Below are 14682 nucleotides of genomic sequence, written 5' to 3' on the forward strand. Positions count from 1 at the left end.
TGTTGAAAACGGCAAGCGAACGTGCGCTAAGTCATCAGCAGCAGCAGTTTCTACACCTAATTGCATTCTTATATGAAAACACGATCTGTCAACCTGAATACAACGTTGCTCACATTTCATCTCGCATGGCCTTAGGTCCCCTGTTCTCTTCGGTGTCTCTCAAAGCGTACAACTGTCTCAACAAATCCGAGGCGACGTTCAATGCTGCGATGGCATGGCGAGCTTCTAAGGAGGGGGCGTCCTTTCGGCGTAGCTGCATCCGGTGGCGCAATCCTTTCGAGCGCGTCTCCGAAGAAAGAAAGGACGCTTTCTTCCAATAACGACAGCGACGTCGGCGTCCCCATTCAGTCGCAGCCGAGAACGCGACCTTGAAAGTGGAGAGCGGGGCATTGCACAACGTAACTTTCCAGGGAGGAGCTAACCTCTTCACCCGGAAACTGCCTGATCTCTGACGCGTTCGGGCGGTTGCCCCCGCAGCAATACAGAACAGAGACGCGATTACTTTCTCTCGATTGTTGCTCCGTTATCGCCATTCCCGAACCGGGTTCACTTGCGGTTGCCGTCCATGTAAGTGCAGGCATCGGCATGCAGTCCACGCACCTCCGACTAAAAACGCACCTAAGGTTTGTATTCCGTGAAAGCGGTGGCTCAGTGACGGCGCTCATGTTATGTTTGTTCTCTAGAGAACGAAGTTATAGTTTCTGCATTGGTGGCTGCTTTTTGAGAATGGCACGATACAAAAAGTCGGTGCATACAGCACAAGTGGCGCAGTCTTGGGGTAACTAACACAGGGCCCTTGCCCCCACCAGGAATTTTTTTTACGCCTTGGCATGCAGTGGGGAAAATTAACCATTTAAAGGAGTGCCCATTCTGCTCCAAAATCAAAGGTGCCCCCCCCCCCCCGAAAAAAATTCTGCCTACGTCTCTGTGTAGAACACATTCTGGCGAATGTTAAGTTGCAACAGTCCGTAATGTTTACGCTAAAGAGAGTGAAGTGAAAGTGCACATGTTCTATCCATAGTCACGAATTTGATGAAAGCTTGTTTGGTCAGGTCAAACTTCCCAATTAAAACAAAAGGAGCAGTTTTTGACGTTTCGGAACCTGTGCTGGTTCCTTGTCCACAGTACAGCAGACGTAGCGGCGTTGTCCAGTTATATGTACGATAACGACGAATGCCGTAAATGACAGCCATATTTGTACGGCATATTTCCGTCTGTCCTGTTAACGGTATCTGCTGTCGCCTGTATCATCAGAGGTTCGAGTAGTAGCCTGGTTGTGACGTTTTTCTTCGTAGCAGTCTGATGCACATGCTCCGCACTGTGCGTTGGACGCATGGTGATGGTTCTTATCATCTCATTTGTGCTGTTTCACTCATCGAGTGGAGTTTGCAGTTCACCAATGCAGCACATCTTGCCGATCTCTTGAAAGTACTGCAGTTTCTGCTACGTTCGTGAAGCTACCTGGCTTTGCAACTAATCTTTTTAAATGCTACTTTTGTATTCTCTGCACTGTAAGACGACATGTGCTGCTTCAGTGATGCATGGTGCTTAGTAGATGCCAGTTACTAAGTGTAGAGTAAACTAAATGTTTCTGCCCTTGGCCGGCTCGCGCGCAGAGTGACAACGGTCAGATTGTCAGCACGGGGTGAAAGCCATTTGGGCTGACGTATCGGTACGTAAGCGGCTTCCATGCAGGTGTCTCGCTACAAACTGCGCGGAGTGTGTTATGGCGAATTCCATTGAGAGAACAGGAGTAGAGAGACAGGGCAATGGGGAGTGGGAGACAGAGCACCGAGAGCAGTGTCATTCGATCTGCCACTGGAATGCGGCACGCTCCCGAAGAGCAGGTGCGAGGGCGATAAGTGGGGAGGCCATGTGATCGAAACATTCCAAGCCTTAGCATATTCCCTGTCGGGCAGCAGCAAATACGCCTGAAATTGGTCGGTCGCTTCAACATTAGCCTAATGCGTGGTATATTTTGTGTAACGACGCATTCGGCAGCTGCCATAGTCGCCACCCGTAAAAAAACAGCAGAACAGTGTTGCATTGTTCTAGAAGGTTGTAACGGTGGTTTCAAACTACACATTGTTGCTACCGTTGCCGCCGCGCTCGCTGGCTAAAGAAAAATTCGGACACTGTGACGTTTAAGGGCCACGTGACTCGGGGTACTCCGCTATACTCCGCTTTTAAGGCGAGAGCACTGCTCCTGGCTGCTCTCGCCGCAGCAAAAGCACTCGCTCTACCGATGGGTGACAGTGCTCCTGCACCTGTTCGACCACTGAAACACGCCGGCTCTTAAGAGAGCACTTTGCACCTGTTCTAGTGGAATTCGCCATTAGTGTGCCGCTTGGGCTCGGTTCACCTTCGATATTCTTTTAGATGCTTAGTAGATATCAGTTACAAACGTGTATAGTAAACAAAATGTTTTGCTGCAGCCTTGGCCAGTATTGGGAGCGGAGGAATCTAAACCTCAAGCTTTACACAGCCAGGCAGTTATAACAAAACAACATGGAACCACTGGCGTCGGCAGGGGGTTGCAAAAGCCACACCGGCACTTGCCCGCCAACCAGGCAACGCCACCTCTCCCTTTCTCCCGCCACCACGATGCAGCACGGGTTTGCAGCCCCAAGACAAAATCTTACCGACGCCCATGCATGGAGTCATCCCTGCACAGCTCCATCCCTCCTCCTATCACGTTGAAAATGAACCAATAACTAATGTTATCGTACATTTTGTTCCAGTACAAACTATTGTCACTTTATTTTGCTTATTTGGGTCTTTCACCTGTAACAACTTCACATAGCGCAAGTACCAGAGGGTTTGTTGCACTTAAGAGGAAACGAAATAAATTTGCGCCGACCTACTTTTCTCTCTTCTTTCACGACGACAGACATGGAAAATTGGAAGACAGTCGTGCAGTCTCGAAATTAGGTACAGCTTTTTAGATGCGAAACCTCTATCCGGTGTGCGGCGTGTCCATTCTTGCAGCACATGCGCGCCCCTCTCCTCCTCCTCCTTTCCTGTGCTTCCCCCCTCTCGCTTCGCAACGCCGACGCAGGCAGCGTCTGCTCGCTTCCCCCTACTCTCATCTAGGCATCCCTCCCAAAGTCATTTACACCTCCATTGCGCATGCGCATTTCCTTCCCCTCTCTCCTCCTACGCTTCCTCCCTCCCTCGGCTCGCAACGCCGACGCAGGCAGTGTCTGCCCGTTCCCCACTCTCTCCTCTAGACAGCCCTCCCAGCGGCGTTTACACCCTCATTGTGCATGCGCGTTCTCTCCCCCTCTCTCTATCCACTCTTACTATCTCTCTGTGTCACCACGCAATGCCAACGCAGGCAGCATCTGCAAATAAGTTTCTTGACTGAAAAAAAAAAAAACGACTGAAGCGCCCGCTGCTTCGCATCTGCACATGGTTTCCTTTAGCGGGCAGGTGATTTTTTTTTCTCTCCTTTCGCTGACACTGTGTTGAAAGGAAAACTAAATTTGTGTCGTGGAATTGCAATGAATCTCCATTTCTGTAAGCGTTGTACATGTTCATGTGAGAACTGGCGCGAAACTTTAGAGCATACGCTGCACTTGCTACATAGAAGCCGAGCTGTATAATGGAGCAGGCGCGTCTGCCTATAGCCTCCCAAACACTTATCTGTAGCATTACTTTCAGCCTTTTGTCGGCTCATGTCTTTATACCCACGTCTACTCACACATATTTACACGCACTAGCGTTTACATGCCAGATAAACATTTCTTGATTAGAGGAGCAAGTACTAGATTAGGGGGAGGGGTGGTGCTCGCAAACTTTCTTGGATTTCTTGGAAAAAATAAGTGACAAATTTCGCGAGTAGTCTTAACATGGTGGTGCGCAAAAAAACGATAGCACAAAGGATCATGATGATTTCTGGGGTTTAACGTCCCAAAACTTGGCTATGATTAAGGGAGACGCCGTAGTGGAGGGCTCCGGAAATTTCGACTACCTGGGGTTCTTTAACGTGTGCCCAATATATATATATATATATATATATATATATATATATATATATATATATATATATATCACTTCATAGCTTGCGCCGTGTTTTGTATCCATTCCTTTGTGCTATCGTTTTTTGCGCACCACCGTCTTCTCGGCCAGCAGTCCATGCATGCTTCTCATGAGCAGTGTCATTCAATAGGAATGTCCTTACTTGATTACTGCCACTGACAATTTGTACTTGAAGGTACTAAATTAAAAGGCATATTAATTATACAGTTTTGACGTTAGAGAGCATTGACAACACGACCAAAAAAACTAATTACACGCTAACACAATCATGAGCCCACCCGCTCAACAAAAGCCTCGAGTCTGAGCGAGTCCTGGTGAGCAATATTTTGGTGTCCCAGTGAGAAGCGCAACAAATCTCTGAGTAAGCGCCATTTTTTTTTGTCCGACCTATGCTAAGCGTAAATTCGACTGATGCCACTGTTTTACTAGGTTTCTTGAAAGCGCGCCTCCACCCGTTCGAAAAACTCTTCACTAGAACACCGAGGATTTCTTGTAGCTTATCTTGGTGTCTGATGTCTCGAACGCCGTCTGCTGAGCAGGAGTCATTTGCTAAGTCAGCCTAATAAATTTAGCTAATGCAATTTATGTTAAAGGTAATTTATCCCTTCGCTATTTGTGTAATATTAAAAGGGGCAATTACAGTGAAATTATTCAGCATTGGCTCGCAGTACATCACTTCTCTGCTGGAGCACCAAAAAAAAAAAAAAAAACGTTGCCATATCTTGGGAGGAGGTTCTGGGCGTATAAAACTTTATACAGGGTGTCCCACGTAACTTTAGCCAGATTTTACAAGTAAGCCGAAATACATAATTACGACGCGACCAAATGCATGTTACTCACCGTTGCCTGGAGTCAGTCAGTATATTTTTTGTGTTTTCCAATATTGCTTAATTAGAACTTTTCAAGAAATGAAAATGGATAAAAATTTCAATGATAAGGTTGTAGACCGGTTTGCGAAACGTCCGATTAGACAGTTTTGAGCTTTCTATCTGTTAGGTATTAGTTTTTTTCTGCTAATTACAAATGCCCGCGAAATGCAAACATACCACGTGACAAACCCGCTCGTGCACCAGTGCGCACGATGATTGTAGTGCTCCCTGACGTTCCGCGTACGAACGACCATGGCATTTGCCCAATTCAGCTGTCTCGACAGGGCCGCAACAATGGTGGCAGCTTTGCGATAAACACGTCTTACTATCGGCCACAAAAACGATAACCGCTGTGACTGCTTATCGCTGTCGTGAACCAGTGCGAGGGAAGCGTGTCGTTCGTACGCGGAACGTTAGGGAGCACTAGAATCATCGTGCTCATTGACGCGCGAGCGGGTTTGTCACGTGGCATTTTTTTTTGTTTAGCGGGTATTTGCAATTAGCAGAAAACCACTAATACTTAGGAGATATAAAGTTCAAAACTATATATTTGGACGTTTTGCAAACTGATCTAAAACTTCCTCTTTGAATTCTTTATGCATCTTCGTTCCTTCAAAATTTAGTTAATTAAATAGACATAATTAGTTAATCAAACAGAACTATACCGGAGATGCCCGCTTCTTAGCCCATGACCCGACAGTTTCTCCGCTTAACACTTGCCACGCGATGGTGAAACACACGATATGGGCATTCTCAATTTGTTTGAACTATTTTCACTGGTTCGGTACCTGTGTGCGTACTTTTTAAAAATTTAATTTCTTGTTTTGCAGTGCCCATTTTTTTTTTTTTTCAATATACCTCTTAGCCTAGTAGCTAAATGAAAATAGCGCATCCCGTCCTCTGCGGTATCGACATGCTGTCTGCGGGACAAGCGTCTGCGGACGCTTCAGATGTTGCCCCGCCGCAGTGGTCTAGTGGCTAAGGTACTCGGCTGCTGACCCGCAGGTCGCGGGTTCGATTCCCGACTGCGGCGGCTGCATTTCCGATGGAGGCGGAAATGTTGTAGGCCCGTGTACTCAGATTTGGGTGCACGTTAAAGAACCCCAGGTGGTCAAAGTTTCCGGAGCCCTCCACTACGGCGTCTCTCATAATCAAATGGTGGTTTTGGGACGTTAAACCCCACATATCAATCATCAACGCTTCAGATGTTACCGTCCCTCAAGTGCGCCGTGCTGAGCGCTCGTAAAGCTGAAGTCAAAGCTTAATTTCACCCAAGCACAATGTACGTTTTATATTCACAGACGTATTTATTGCTCGAGAAAAAGATATTCATTATACCACCATGGGCGCCGTTTTTGTCACGCACTTTCTGAGAAACCGCTTGACGCCGAGGTTGTGTTGGCACCTTTAGCAAGCATAGACATAACGCAATGCGCGAGAGTTAACATGTGGGAACAAAAAAAAACAAAAAAGTGAGCTTTGCCGAGGCACTGCTGACCTTAGGAACATCGTAGAGGCGCTTGTCCGGACGGTCGTTCGGAAGCCATCAGCCTTGAGGCGTGAGCGATTTTTCCGGCGAGGTCAACAGCTAGGGTCAAACGAAATATCACGTTGGTCATTGCTAAAACGTCTTCTAAACGAGGAGATTCCATCCGACGACTGAAACGCGTCAAGGACCGTAGCGACAAATCCTGGACGCCATACGCCACGCAAGCCTCTTCACGTAATACCATGACCCCCCTCTCTCTTCGTGATCACTAGAAAGGAAAAGTGCTGAACAGCTCGTCGTCCCTATACCTGACAGCGTAAGTCCAGAGCTAGCGAAAGTCTGAACTGAGCTAGCGCGGTTGATAAGGCGTGGTTGCGCGCAGTGCATGCCTGGGCCGTGCGTTTCGTGAACACAAGTAGGCGGACACGGTAGAAAACAACTGTTTTATCGCCGACGTGGCTCGCGCATCCGGCACGAGTACGGCGAACAGAGATGCTTCGCGACACGGGGGTGCCCGGTCACGTCGTGTTAGACGGCCGCCACTCTCGCGCGCGGCCCATAAACGGCCGGCCACGGCACGGCGATTCCGTGTGTCAGGCCTGTCAGCCGGGGTGGGGGGGTCATTCATCGGCAGGGCCCGGGCCCTGCGCATCATGAAAGGGTGGGGGTGAGGTGCTCGACCCGGCGGGTGCGCCGGCCGACCTCCCGTGGGCAGTCGCGCGTCCGTACAGGGTCGTTGGCCTTGAGGTCTCCCTCCCGCGGCCTTTCCGGGCCGGCCTTGAGTCGGCGGCACGCTTTGGTCGCGCCCGCTTCGCCCCTGGGCCAGTGTCACTGCCGCCGTCGCGACAAGATGCGCTCGTCACGGCTCATTTCGCTGACACCTTTGGCGCGTGCTCCGCTTGACTGGAGGGAAGCGAGCGCTAGAAAGACTGGGGTGTATTTTGTCACGCATAATCGGAGTAGTAAGCTCAGTTAATGAAGATGTCCGTAATCGGGCGGCTATATATGAGTACAGCCAATGAGATCTGCCGGTAAGGCGCACAAATCCTGTCTCGTATCATGCTGGTTGAAGGATTAACTTACGAACGGAGTCGGCTGCGCGTTTGTGGAAGACAAACGCACCCACTTTCATGCGTTGGATTCAGCGGTTCCCACTCGCGCATGGACAGGGTGAACGTAGTACGTGTTACGGGAACTGCGAAGCCAGCACCGGCACAGTATAGAACGATGAAAGAGGTCGGCAACTTACCAACTCGAGGCGCGTTTCCACGAACCCAAATGGGAGGCATGGACAGCTCCACGCAGATTAATGACCAGGGATACGGGGCGGCGCTTGTATAACTCGCGCGCATCTTTCACGAGAGGCTTAGAACGCGGTTATTGGCAGACGTGCCTGTCCTTGTTCGCGCAGAGGTGCTGCTCTCTGGGTCGGCCGTGACCTGCTGGCGCGTGAACCAAGAGCATTTGTTCTATGCCATGGAAGCAAGTATACATACATCCCAACACAACTGCTTGTTTCGAGTGGCCGCACTGTGAACGATGGTAATGTATTTTAACTTCAACTGCAATGCAAAATTGCGGTCTGATGCATGAACCCATCTTATTTCGGGAGAAGTCACCTTGTGTTACGACCACATCTTGGGCCCATTTAGCGCAATGCTCCCTTCTAGTTCTTTGCGTTCTGTATGAGGAATGATGCGCAACAAATCGGAGAACTGGTTAAGTTATGTGGATCGTTACCGCGAAGACGGCGACAGCGTTGTCTTCGTTGCGTTCTCTCCGGCAATCGTGAGGAATGTCGTCGAGTCGTGTGTTGCGTTATCCGGCGCTCCGAATTCGTGCAGTGTGAAACCGTTGATCTTTATTCGATGTTTGCAGCGCAGATAACAATGACGACAGAACAAAAGCACACACAACGTCGTGTGTGTGTGTGTCTCTTCTGTCATCCTTGTCCCTTGAGCTCAGAAACATCGAAAACGCTGCATCAGCTAGCCGAACTCTCATCCTTGCTCTCTTTCTTGCTACATCAGCAACTTTGATAGCGCTCTCAGTAATGCTAAAAAGGTGGTTGATTTTCTCTCGAGTGACAGTTAGCCACGCCTTCGAACAATGAGGTCAAAGGCCAAGAACGCCGCGGCAAGTGTCCCTCAAAACGAAAATGTATGCCTGCGCTAGCTATAGTTTCGCGTGCAGGCTCTGTCCACGTCTTCGAATACCTAGCTCTGGCGCTCAGTTCGACTCGAACAGTATTGCCAGCTATAGGCGTGTCATTTCATGGGACTGCACTACGAGACGATCACTTTCGGCAATCGCTTTGCGTGACATAAAGTCTCGCGTGCCCACTGACTGAAATGACTACTTCAGTCAGGAGCCAACTGAACTAGTTATCGCCTGGTAAAGAGGTCATAAATGAACCACCTCGGCGCAAAGTAGCCGCCAACGGCAACTTCTGCGCAGGGACCATAAAATCGGTGGTTAAATGCTGCCGTACTGCTGTTTTCAAACTACTACTTTTTGTTGTGAACTGTCCTTTTCGTTTCCCATCATGTGAAGATTCTGACTGATCTGATCGTGCGTGCGGTCCACTGCTGCTCAACAAACTATCTAGAGCTCTTAGTGCCGACAGCAAAGTGTTCCTCTACCTACAGAGGCGATCACATATAATAATTAAGTGTATCACACTTTTTTTTTTCTTGGAAGATAAGCGGAGATTGCTCATACGTTCTGGAACTCTTGAACTTGTCTGGGCTACCCTTTTCTCTTCCTTCGTGTCTTATGCATTCAACTATATCTTTTCGGGGATTTACGGGAAGGTTAGGCTTTCGCCGCTTAATCGAGCAGAACGCCACGGCGCCTGCAGCCGAGCTTTCCTCTGGTCAAAGTGGATGACTGGGCAAGTTGGTGTCAATTTTATTGACAAGAAGGTTTTTATTATACCCAAGCGAACAGAAAAAAAAAAACGGTGAAAAATGACAGATTTAAAGATACAAAATATCGTCAACAATCGGAGAGCCTGCTGCGCCGACCCTCGCACCTCAAACAATTTAACTCCCTTTCTGGCAGAGCAACTGATGGCTTGCTTACGTACGTGCTCCTTTCAAGCGCCATCTGAGCAGCATCATAGGTTCTACGCTCGTGGTCTTCTTTTATCTTGCTAAGCACTGTTGTGTTTTCGAACAGCGGAGTGCACGTGCTCGCGCGTTGCGCCAGGAAGCCATCTTTGCCATCACGAACATTAGTGGCGTGTTCCCATAAGTGTTCGTTTACACATCTGCCCGTCTGGCCCACGTATAACATGTAAGCAAGCCATCAGTGCCTCTGTCAGAAAGATAGCGATGTTTTTGAGGTGCGAGACTCGGCGCAGCAGTGATTGTTGATGATATTTCGTATCTTATTAAATATGTCATTTTTTTCGCTATTTTTTTCTCTTCACTCGGGTATAATAACACCCTTCTTGTCAATAAAAATTTAGTTGGAAGGCAGCGGTTATCCCGCCCTTTTCCGTCCACCGTGTATTTCTTTTTTTTTTTTTTCGCGCTGTCATACCTCAAGTTTCCTCTGGTGCATTCTATTTTTCTTGTCCAACCTTATTTAGTATAGCGCGCTGACAAAACGGTCTGATGCGTATCTCATTCTTCGCTCGGAGTGAGAGCTTTCGGAGCCAATCTTTCATCTGGGCTGCGCCGTTCGCTGCACGCCTATCGGCCCATCCCGCTTCCGCCGCGGGGCTCGGCCGCCGTGCCTTGGGCTCGTCAGTGTTTCCCCTGGTCGTTCTTGTGATCTAGAACGTGCCCTTCGCGAGCGAGTCTCCTAATTGGCCAAGGACGCGCTCTTCCTTTCAAGTCCCCCCCCCCCTTCTACCCTTTCCGGCCACATTCCTCGCGCGTCTACGCCGCCCAGATGTGTATATGTCATATCAGCGTCTATTAGGAGGCGCTGCAGTCGTATCAACCGTTTTCTCAACGATACGCGCTCTGAAATGCAGTCGGTGACAGTGTTTGTCGTTCAGATGTTATTTGCGCTGTTTCCCTATTGTTTATTAACTGTGACCGAACCAACAGCACGAACGGCTAGCTTTTTTTGTTGCTCTTGGCCACTTTATTTGTAGCGCCTGGTTTCACTCTCGCAGGAGCATGTTCGTGCAATAGAGAAACGCATTGCGAGTGAGACATGACTTAGTAACAGATCCCGGAGCATGTGCCTTACGGGTCGAATGGTGACAGCGGACGTTCGCATGAACACCGCCTGAGCCGATTGAGTCGCAAATTTGACTGGTCGTGCCCCACGTGATTGGTCACGATGTATTGTTTGGCCAGTCTGTTATAGCAGCAAACGGCGCCATGCAGAACGCAACAAATGCATCTCCCCCATCTTTCACCTCGTGAATATTAAGGTAGAAGGGGTGCGCCACACGTAAATAAACAAGTTAAATTTGTGCACGCATACACGTTAAATCTATAGTCTACTAAGTATATGCGTGGAACGGTTTATGTATCCACCCTTGCATGTCATGAAGGTGGTCATATCTCTCTCTCTCTCTCTCTCTCTCTCTCTTTATATATATATATATATATATATATATATATATATATATATATATATATATAACTTACACTGAAACCTCCGTCTTTACTGTTTTTTTTTCTCATACTTTTTCACTTTTTTTTTTTACTTGACGTGTGGGTGATCCATACGCATTGAAGAGACCCCACGCATAAGCTTGCTCACAGCTCAGTTTGTCGCGTGTACCTGCGAAAGTATTCAACATCAACCGAAACATTGCCTAACAATAATTTAAAAGGAAGTGACGCGGGAAATAGTTCTGAGCTCCTGAAGAAAAAAAAACATACATGTATGCATAGCATACGTTGATGGTAATTATAATTCGTATAAGCTTTCCTCTGCGCTACCGTTCTGCATACTCTCCGAATTCCGCCATAACATCCCATCCATCACATTTCAGCTCCTTATATATACTTTATTAGTTGACGTGGTAGCTGCGGCCTCTTCTATTGGTTCAAAGTGCGCAGTCCTTCATGTTTTCTGGTAATTATAGCGTTTCAATTCTTTGTTTTGCAGGTTAGCGCCGCGGCGCGGAAACAGGCTCAAAGATGAGAGCGGTGGTGACCTTGGTGATACTCTGCGTCATGGTAGGTGTCTGTTTACATTTTCTACAGGCAGCCGATGAGGAAAGCCCCCCGCATAAAATTGATCGTGCACGCGCCGTTGAAATTGGGCGATAAATACGATTGCTCAAAACTCCCACGCCCTACGTTGCGGTGTTTCTTTTTGCCCTAGTCCTTTGCGTGCGTCGCGAAACTGTTTACCTTCGCAACGCGTCTCATCGTGCAGTACAGCTCGCTGCGGGAGAAGCGCAAAAGAAGGGGCGAAGTGCGCAAATGAATACCGCTGGGCGGGGAACCGCTTTCACTCGGGACATGGGTTGGCTGCAGCCAAGCACTGCAAGAAAACAAATAAAACCGGCCCGGTAGGCTGCACTGCGGGAAAACACCATGGGCAATACGATGCCGCCGAGGCCGGAGTTTCCTTTAATGCGACACCGTCTAGACGATTGTACACGCACACACACATGAGCGGCGGAAAAAAAGTACCTTATAAACGGCCCTTAATAGCAGAAAGAGCCGATTGATGTGTGCGGTTTCACGTCCCAAAACCACCGTGTGATTATGAGAGACGCCGTAGTGAAGGGCTCCGGAAATTTTGACCACCTGGGGTTCCTTAACGTGCACCCAAATCTGAGCACACGGGCCTACCACATTTCCGCCCCCATTGCAAATGCAGCCGCGGGTCAGCACCTTGACCACTAGACCACCGCGGCGGGGTGATAGAGCTGCTCCAGCTGTCGGTTATTTTCGATGAACATTCAGAAAAAGACTGCCAGCTTGGGCTATACGTTGTTTCTGTTCTGGGTTGAAATTAAGGCCGCGCCGAAGTCTCTAAATCGCGTGCTCGCTAATACTTCGAGGTGTGTGAGCACAAGGTCGCCGGTTCGACTCCTGACCGCGGCGACAACAACCGTACAGTATAGGTTCTCCGATACGATAAGGTACGTACGCTCCGTGTAAGAACAAAACAAAACGAGACCGGTCTTCCTTTCCTCGAGCGTTTTTTTTTTTTGTTTTCTTCTTTTTGCATGTACACTTTTCTTGCGCCGCTCTGTCACAATATCGCCCCCCCCCCCTTACCCTTTTTTGCGCTTGTTTTATTGTCTCTGAAGCGACTGGTGTAAGCTGCGCACTATATGCTGTCGCAACTTCGCTGGCGTCGCCGTACGATTGCAATCTACCGCCCCTGTTTGCGACGATTCGGAGGCTTTCCTGCGAGGGAGCTTGTCCGCGCGAAAGAGCGGAATGTTTCAAGCTTACCGACTGTATTACACGCACGCACGATTAGACATACACGGAGCTGCACGCATCGAGGTTCTTAACGCCGTGAACAGTCTCGAAATGACGCGTATCGCATCGCCGTGATCGGTCTGTATATATACTCTCCCAAACACGCGGGCCGCGCCCATATATAGAGGGTCTCGCGCATTCTTTGCGTGAGGCGCGCCATGTGCTCAAGGGACGCTGAAGAGAGACAAAAAAAATATTTTTCTCCTATTAGTGAAGTACAGTTTCACACTACCGGAAACACTGTTACCGCGTGACGACGCTTGGGAAAGGAGAAAACGCGCGAAGAGAAAATGCGCCACCTTGACAATTTCCGCGCCAAACACCGTGACGTCATAGACTTTGACCGTTTCTACCGTGTTCTACCAGAGAACATTTATACCAACTGGCGCTAAGTATAGTATCTAATTGGCAAAAATGAACTTCTTCGTCATCTGTGGGTGCCCTAGACCTAATATATAGGAAGCTTTAGAACCCCGCCGCGGTGGTCTATAGTGGTGAAGGTACTCGCCATGCTGACCCGCAGGTTGCGGGATCGAATCCCACGGCTGCATTTTCGATGGAGGCGCAAGTGCTGTAGGCCCGTGTGCTCAGATTTGGGTGCACGTTAAAGAAACCCCTGGTGGTCAAAATTTCGGGAGCTCTCCACTACGACGTCTCTCATAATTGTATGGTGGTTTTGGGACTTTAAACCCCCACATATCAATCAATCAAGGAAGTTTCAGACGCCAATTTCGCGAAAATGCAAAAATGCATATTGAAATTCGTGACGTGCGAATGTTTCGGCGCTAAATTATAATTTTCAGCCATCATTTTTCTCTGCTAATAACTTCTGATAGCGATCTTACATTAGAGTACTCAGAGTGCGGTTGATCATTCCAAATTAGGTCATTATTTCACTTTATAATGTCCCTTTAAGACGTAACTGTGGGGCGAAAACTGCATCTGAATCCGTATTAATTATTATGGAGATTGGCATCGATTTTCCCCGAATCTTCAGTCCAAATTCAATTGAGATATGACTCTCGCATGAAAAAATACCTTCTTCAAAATAACATTAACAGCGGTGAGATGGCCGAGTCTAAATTGGGAGCAGTTTTTGGAGCAGCAAAATTTCAATTTGAGAGCAGAAGAACCTTGCTTTGGAGCAGATAGTTGCATTTAATATTTGGTCCTTGGAGCTTGAAAAGACAAATTTTTAGCAGCATGAATTCAGCAGTGCGTATTTCAATTGGAGTCGAAGGTATGAACTGCGCTAGCTACCTTTTTTTTACATACCCTGTGGCCTATCGAGCCCTCGTAACAAACGTGTTGTAAAAAATTAAAGTTGAAAAAAATATTTAAAAAAAATTTGTGTTGAAAGCTAGGTTCCCAGGAAACATTTTAAAAGAAAAAGAACACATCACACTAAAAAAGAAATTCATAAATTCTGATTGCACAATAATCATAGAGACGTAACAGTGGGCCGATCGCTTAAAGAAAAGTCTGGCATGACAGCGTCAAGTGTACTACAAGCTTTTAGCAGACAGCAAAGGCTCGCTGCACCACCGTTCACGGCTACTTCGAGCGGGACCATCTTCTAAAGTGCTGCGCGGGAACCAAGAAATCTCGCCGCACCGACTATCTCGTAAAACGCGTGCGTATGGGGATAAGCGAATGGTACTGACAATGCCTCTCCACGCGAGCAACCGCGCATTATTAATACGGCTCACGTTAGCCAGTTCTATTTTCTTTAATATTGTAGGTCTTCACTATCGATGCAGAACTCCCGATAATACATCGACTGGCGATTGCCGCCCGCGCCGCTCCGCGACTCGCGCAGCGCAGCTATGAAATTCGCGTCCATGCAAACGAACTGCCGAATGTACAG

General features: G+C 48.2%; 1 protein-coding gene across 1 annotated transcript in view; it reads left to right on the forward strand.

Moving 5' to 3' along the window:
• Positions 1–14682, forward strand: part of LOC119176666 (astakine) — a 34766-nt gene that overhangs the window by 1951 nt on the left and 18133 nt on the right. The window contains exon 2 of the mRNA XM_037428023.2: positions 11479–11549. Coding sequence (XP_037283920.2) covers positions 11511–11549 — 39 coding nt within the window. The 5' untranslated portion in view covers positions 11479–11510. The remainder of the gene's footprint in view (positions 1–11478; positions 11550–14682) is intronic.

Source organism: Rhipicephalus microplus, chromosome X, assembly GCF_043290135.1.
Source record: "Rhipicephalus microplus isolate Deutch F79 chromosome X, USDA_Rmic, whole genome shotgun sequence".
NCBI classification, from domain to species: Eukaryota; Metazoa; Arthropoda; class Arachnida; order Ixodida; family Ixodidae; genus Rhipicephalus; species Rhipicephalus microplus.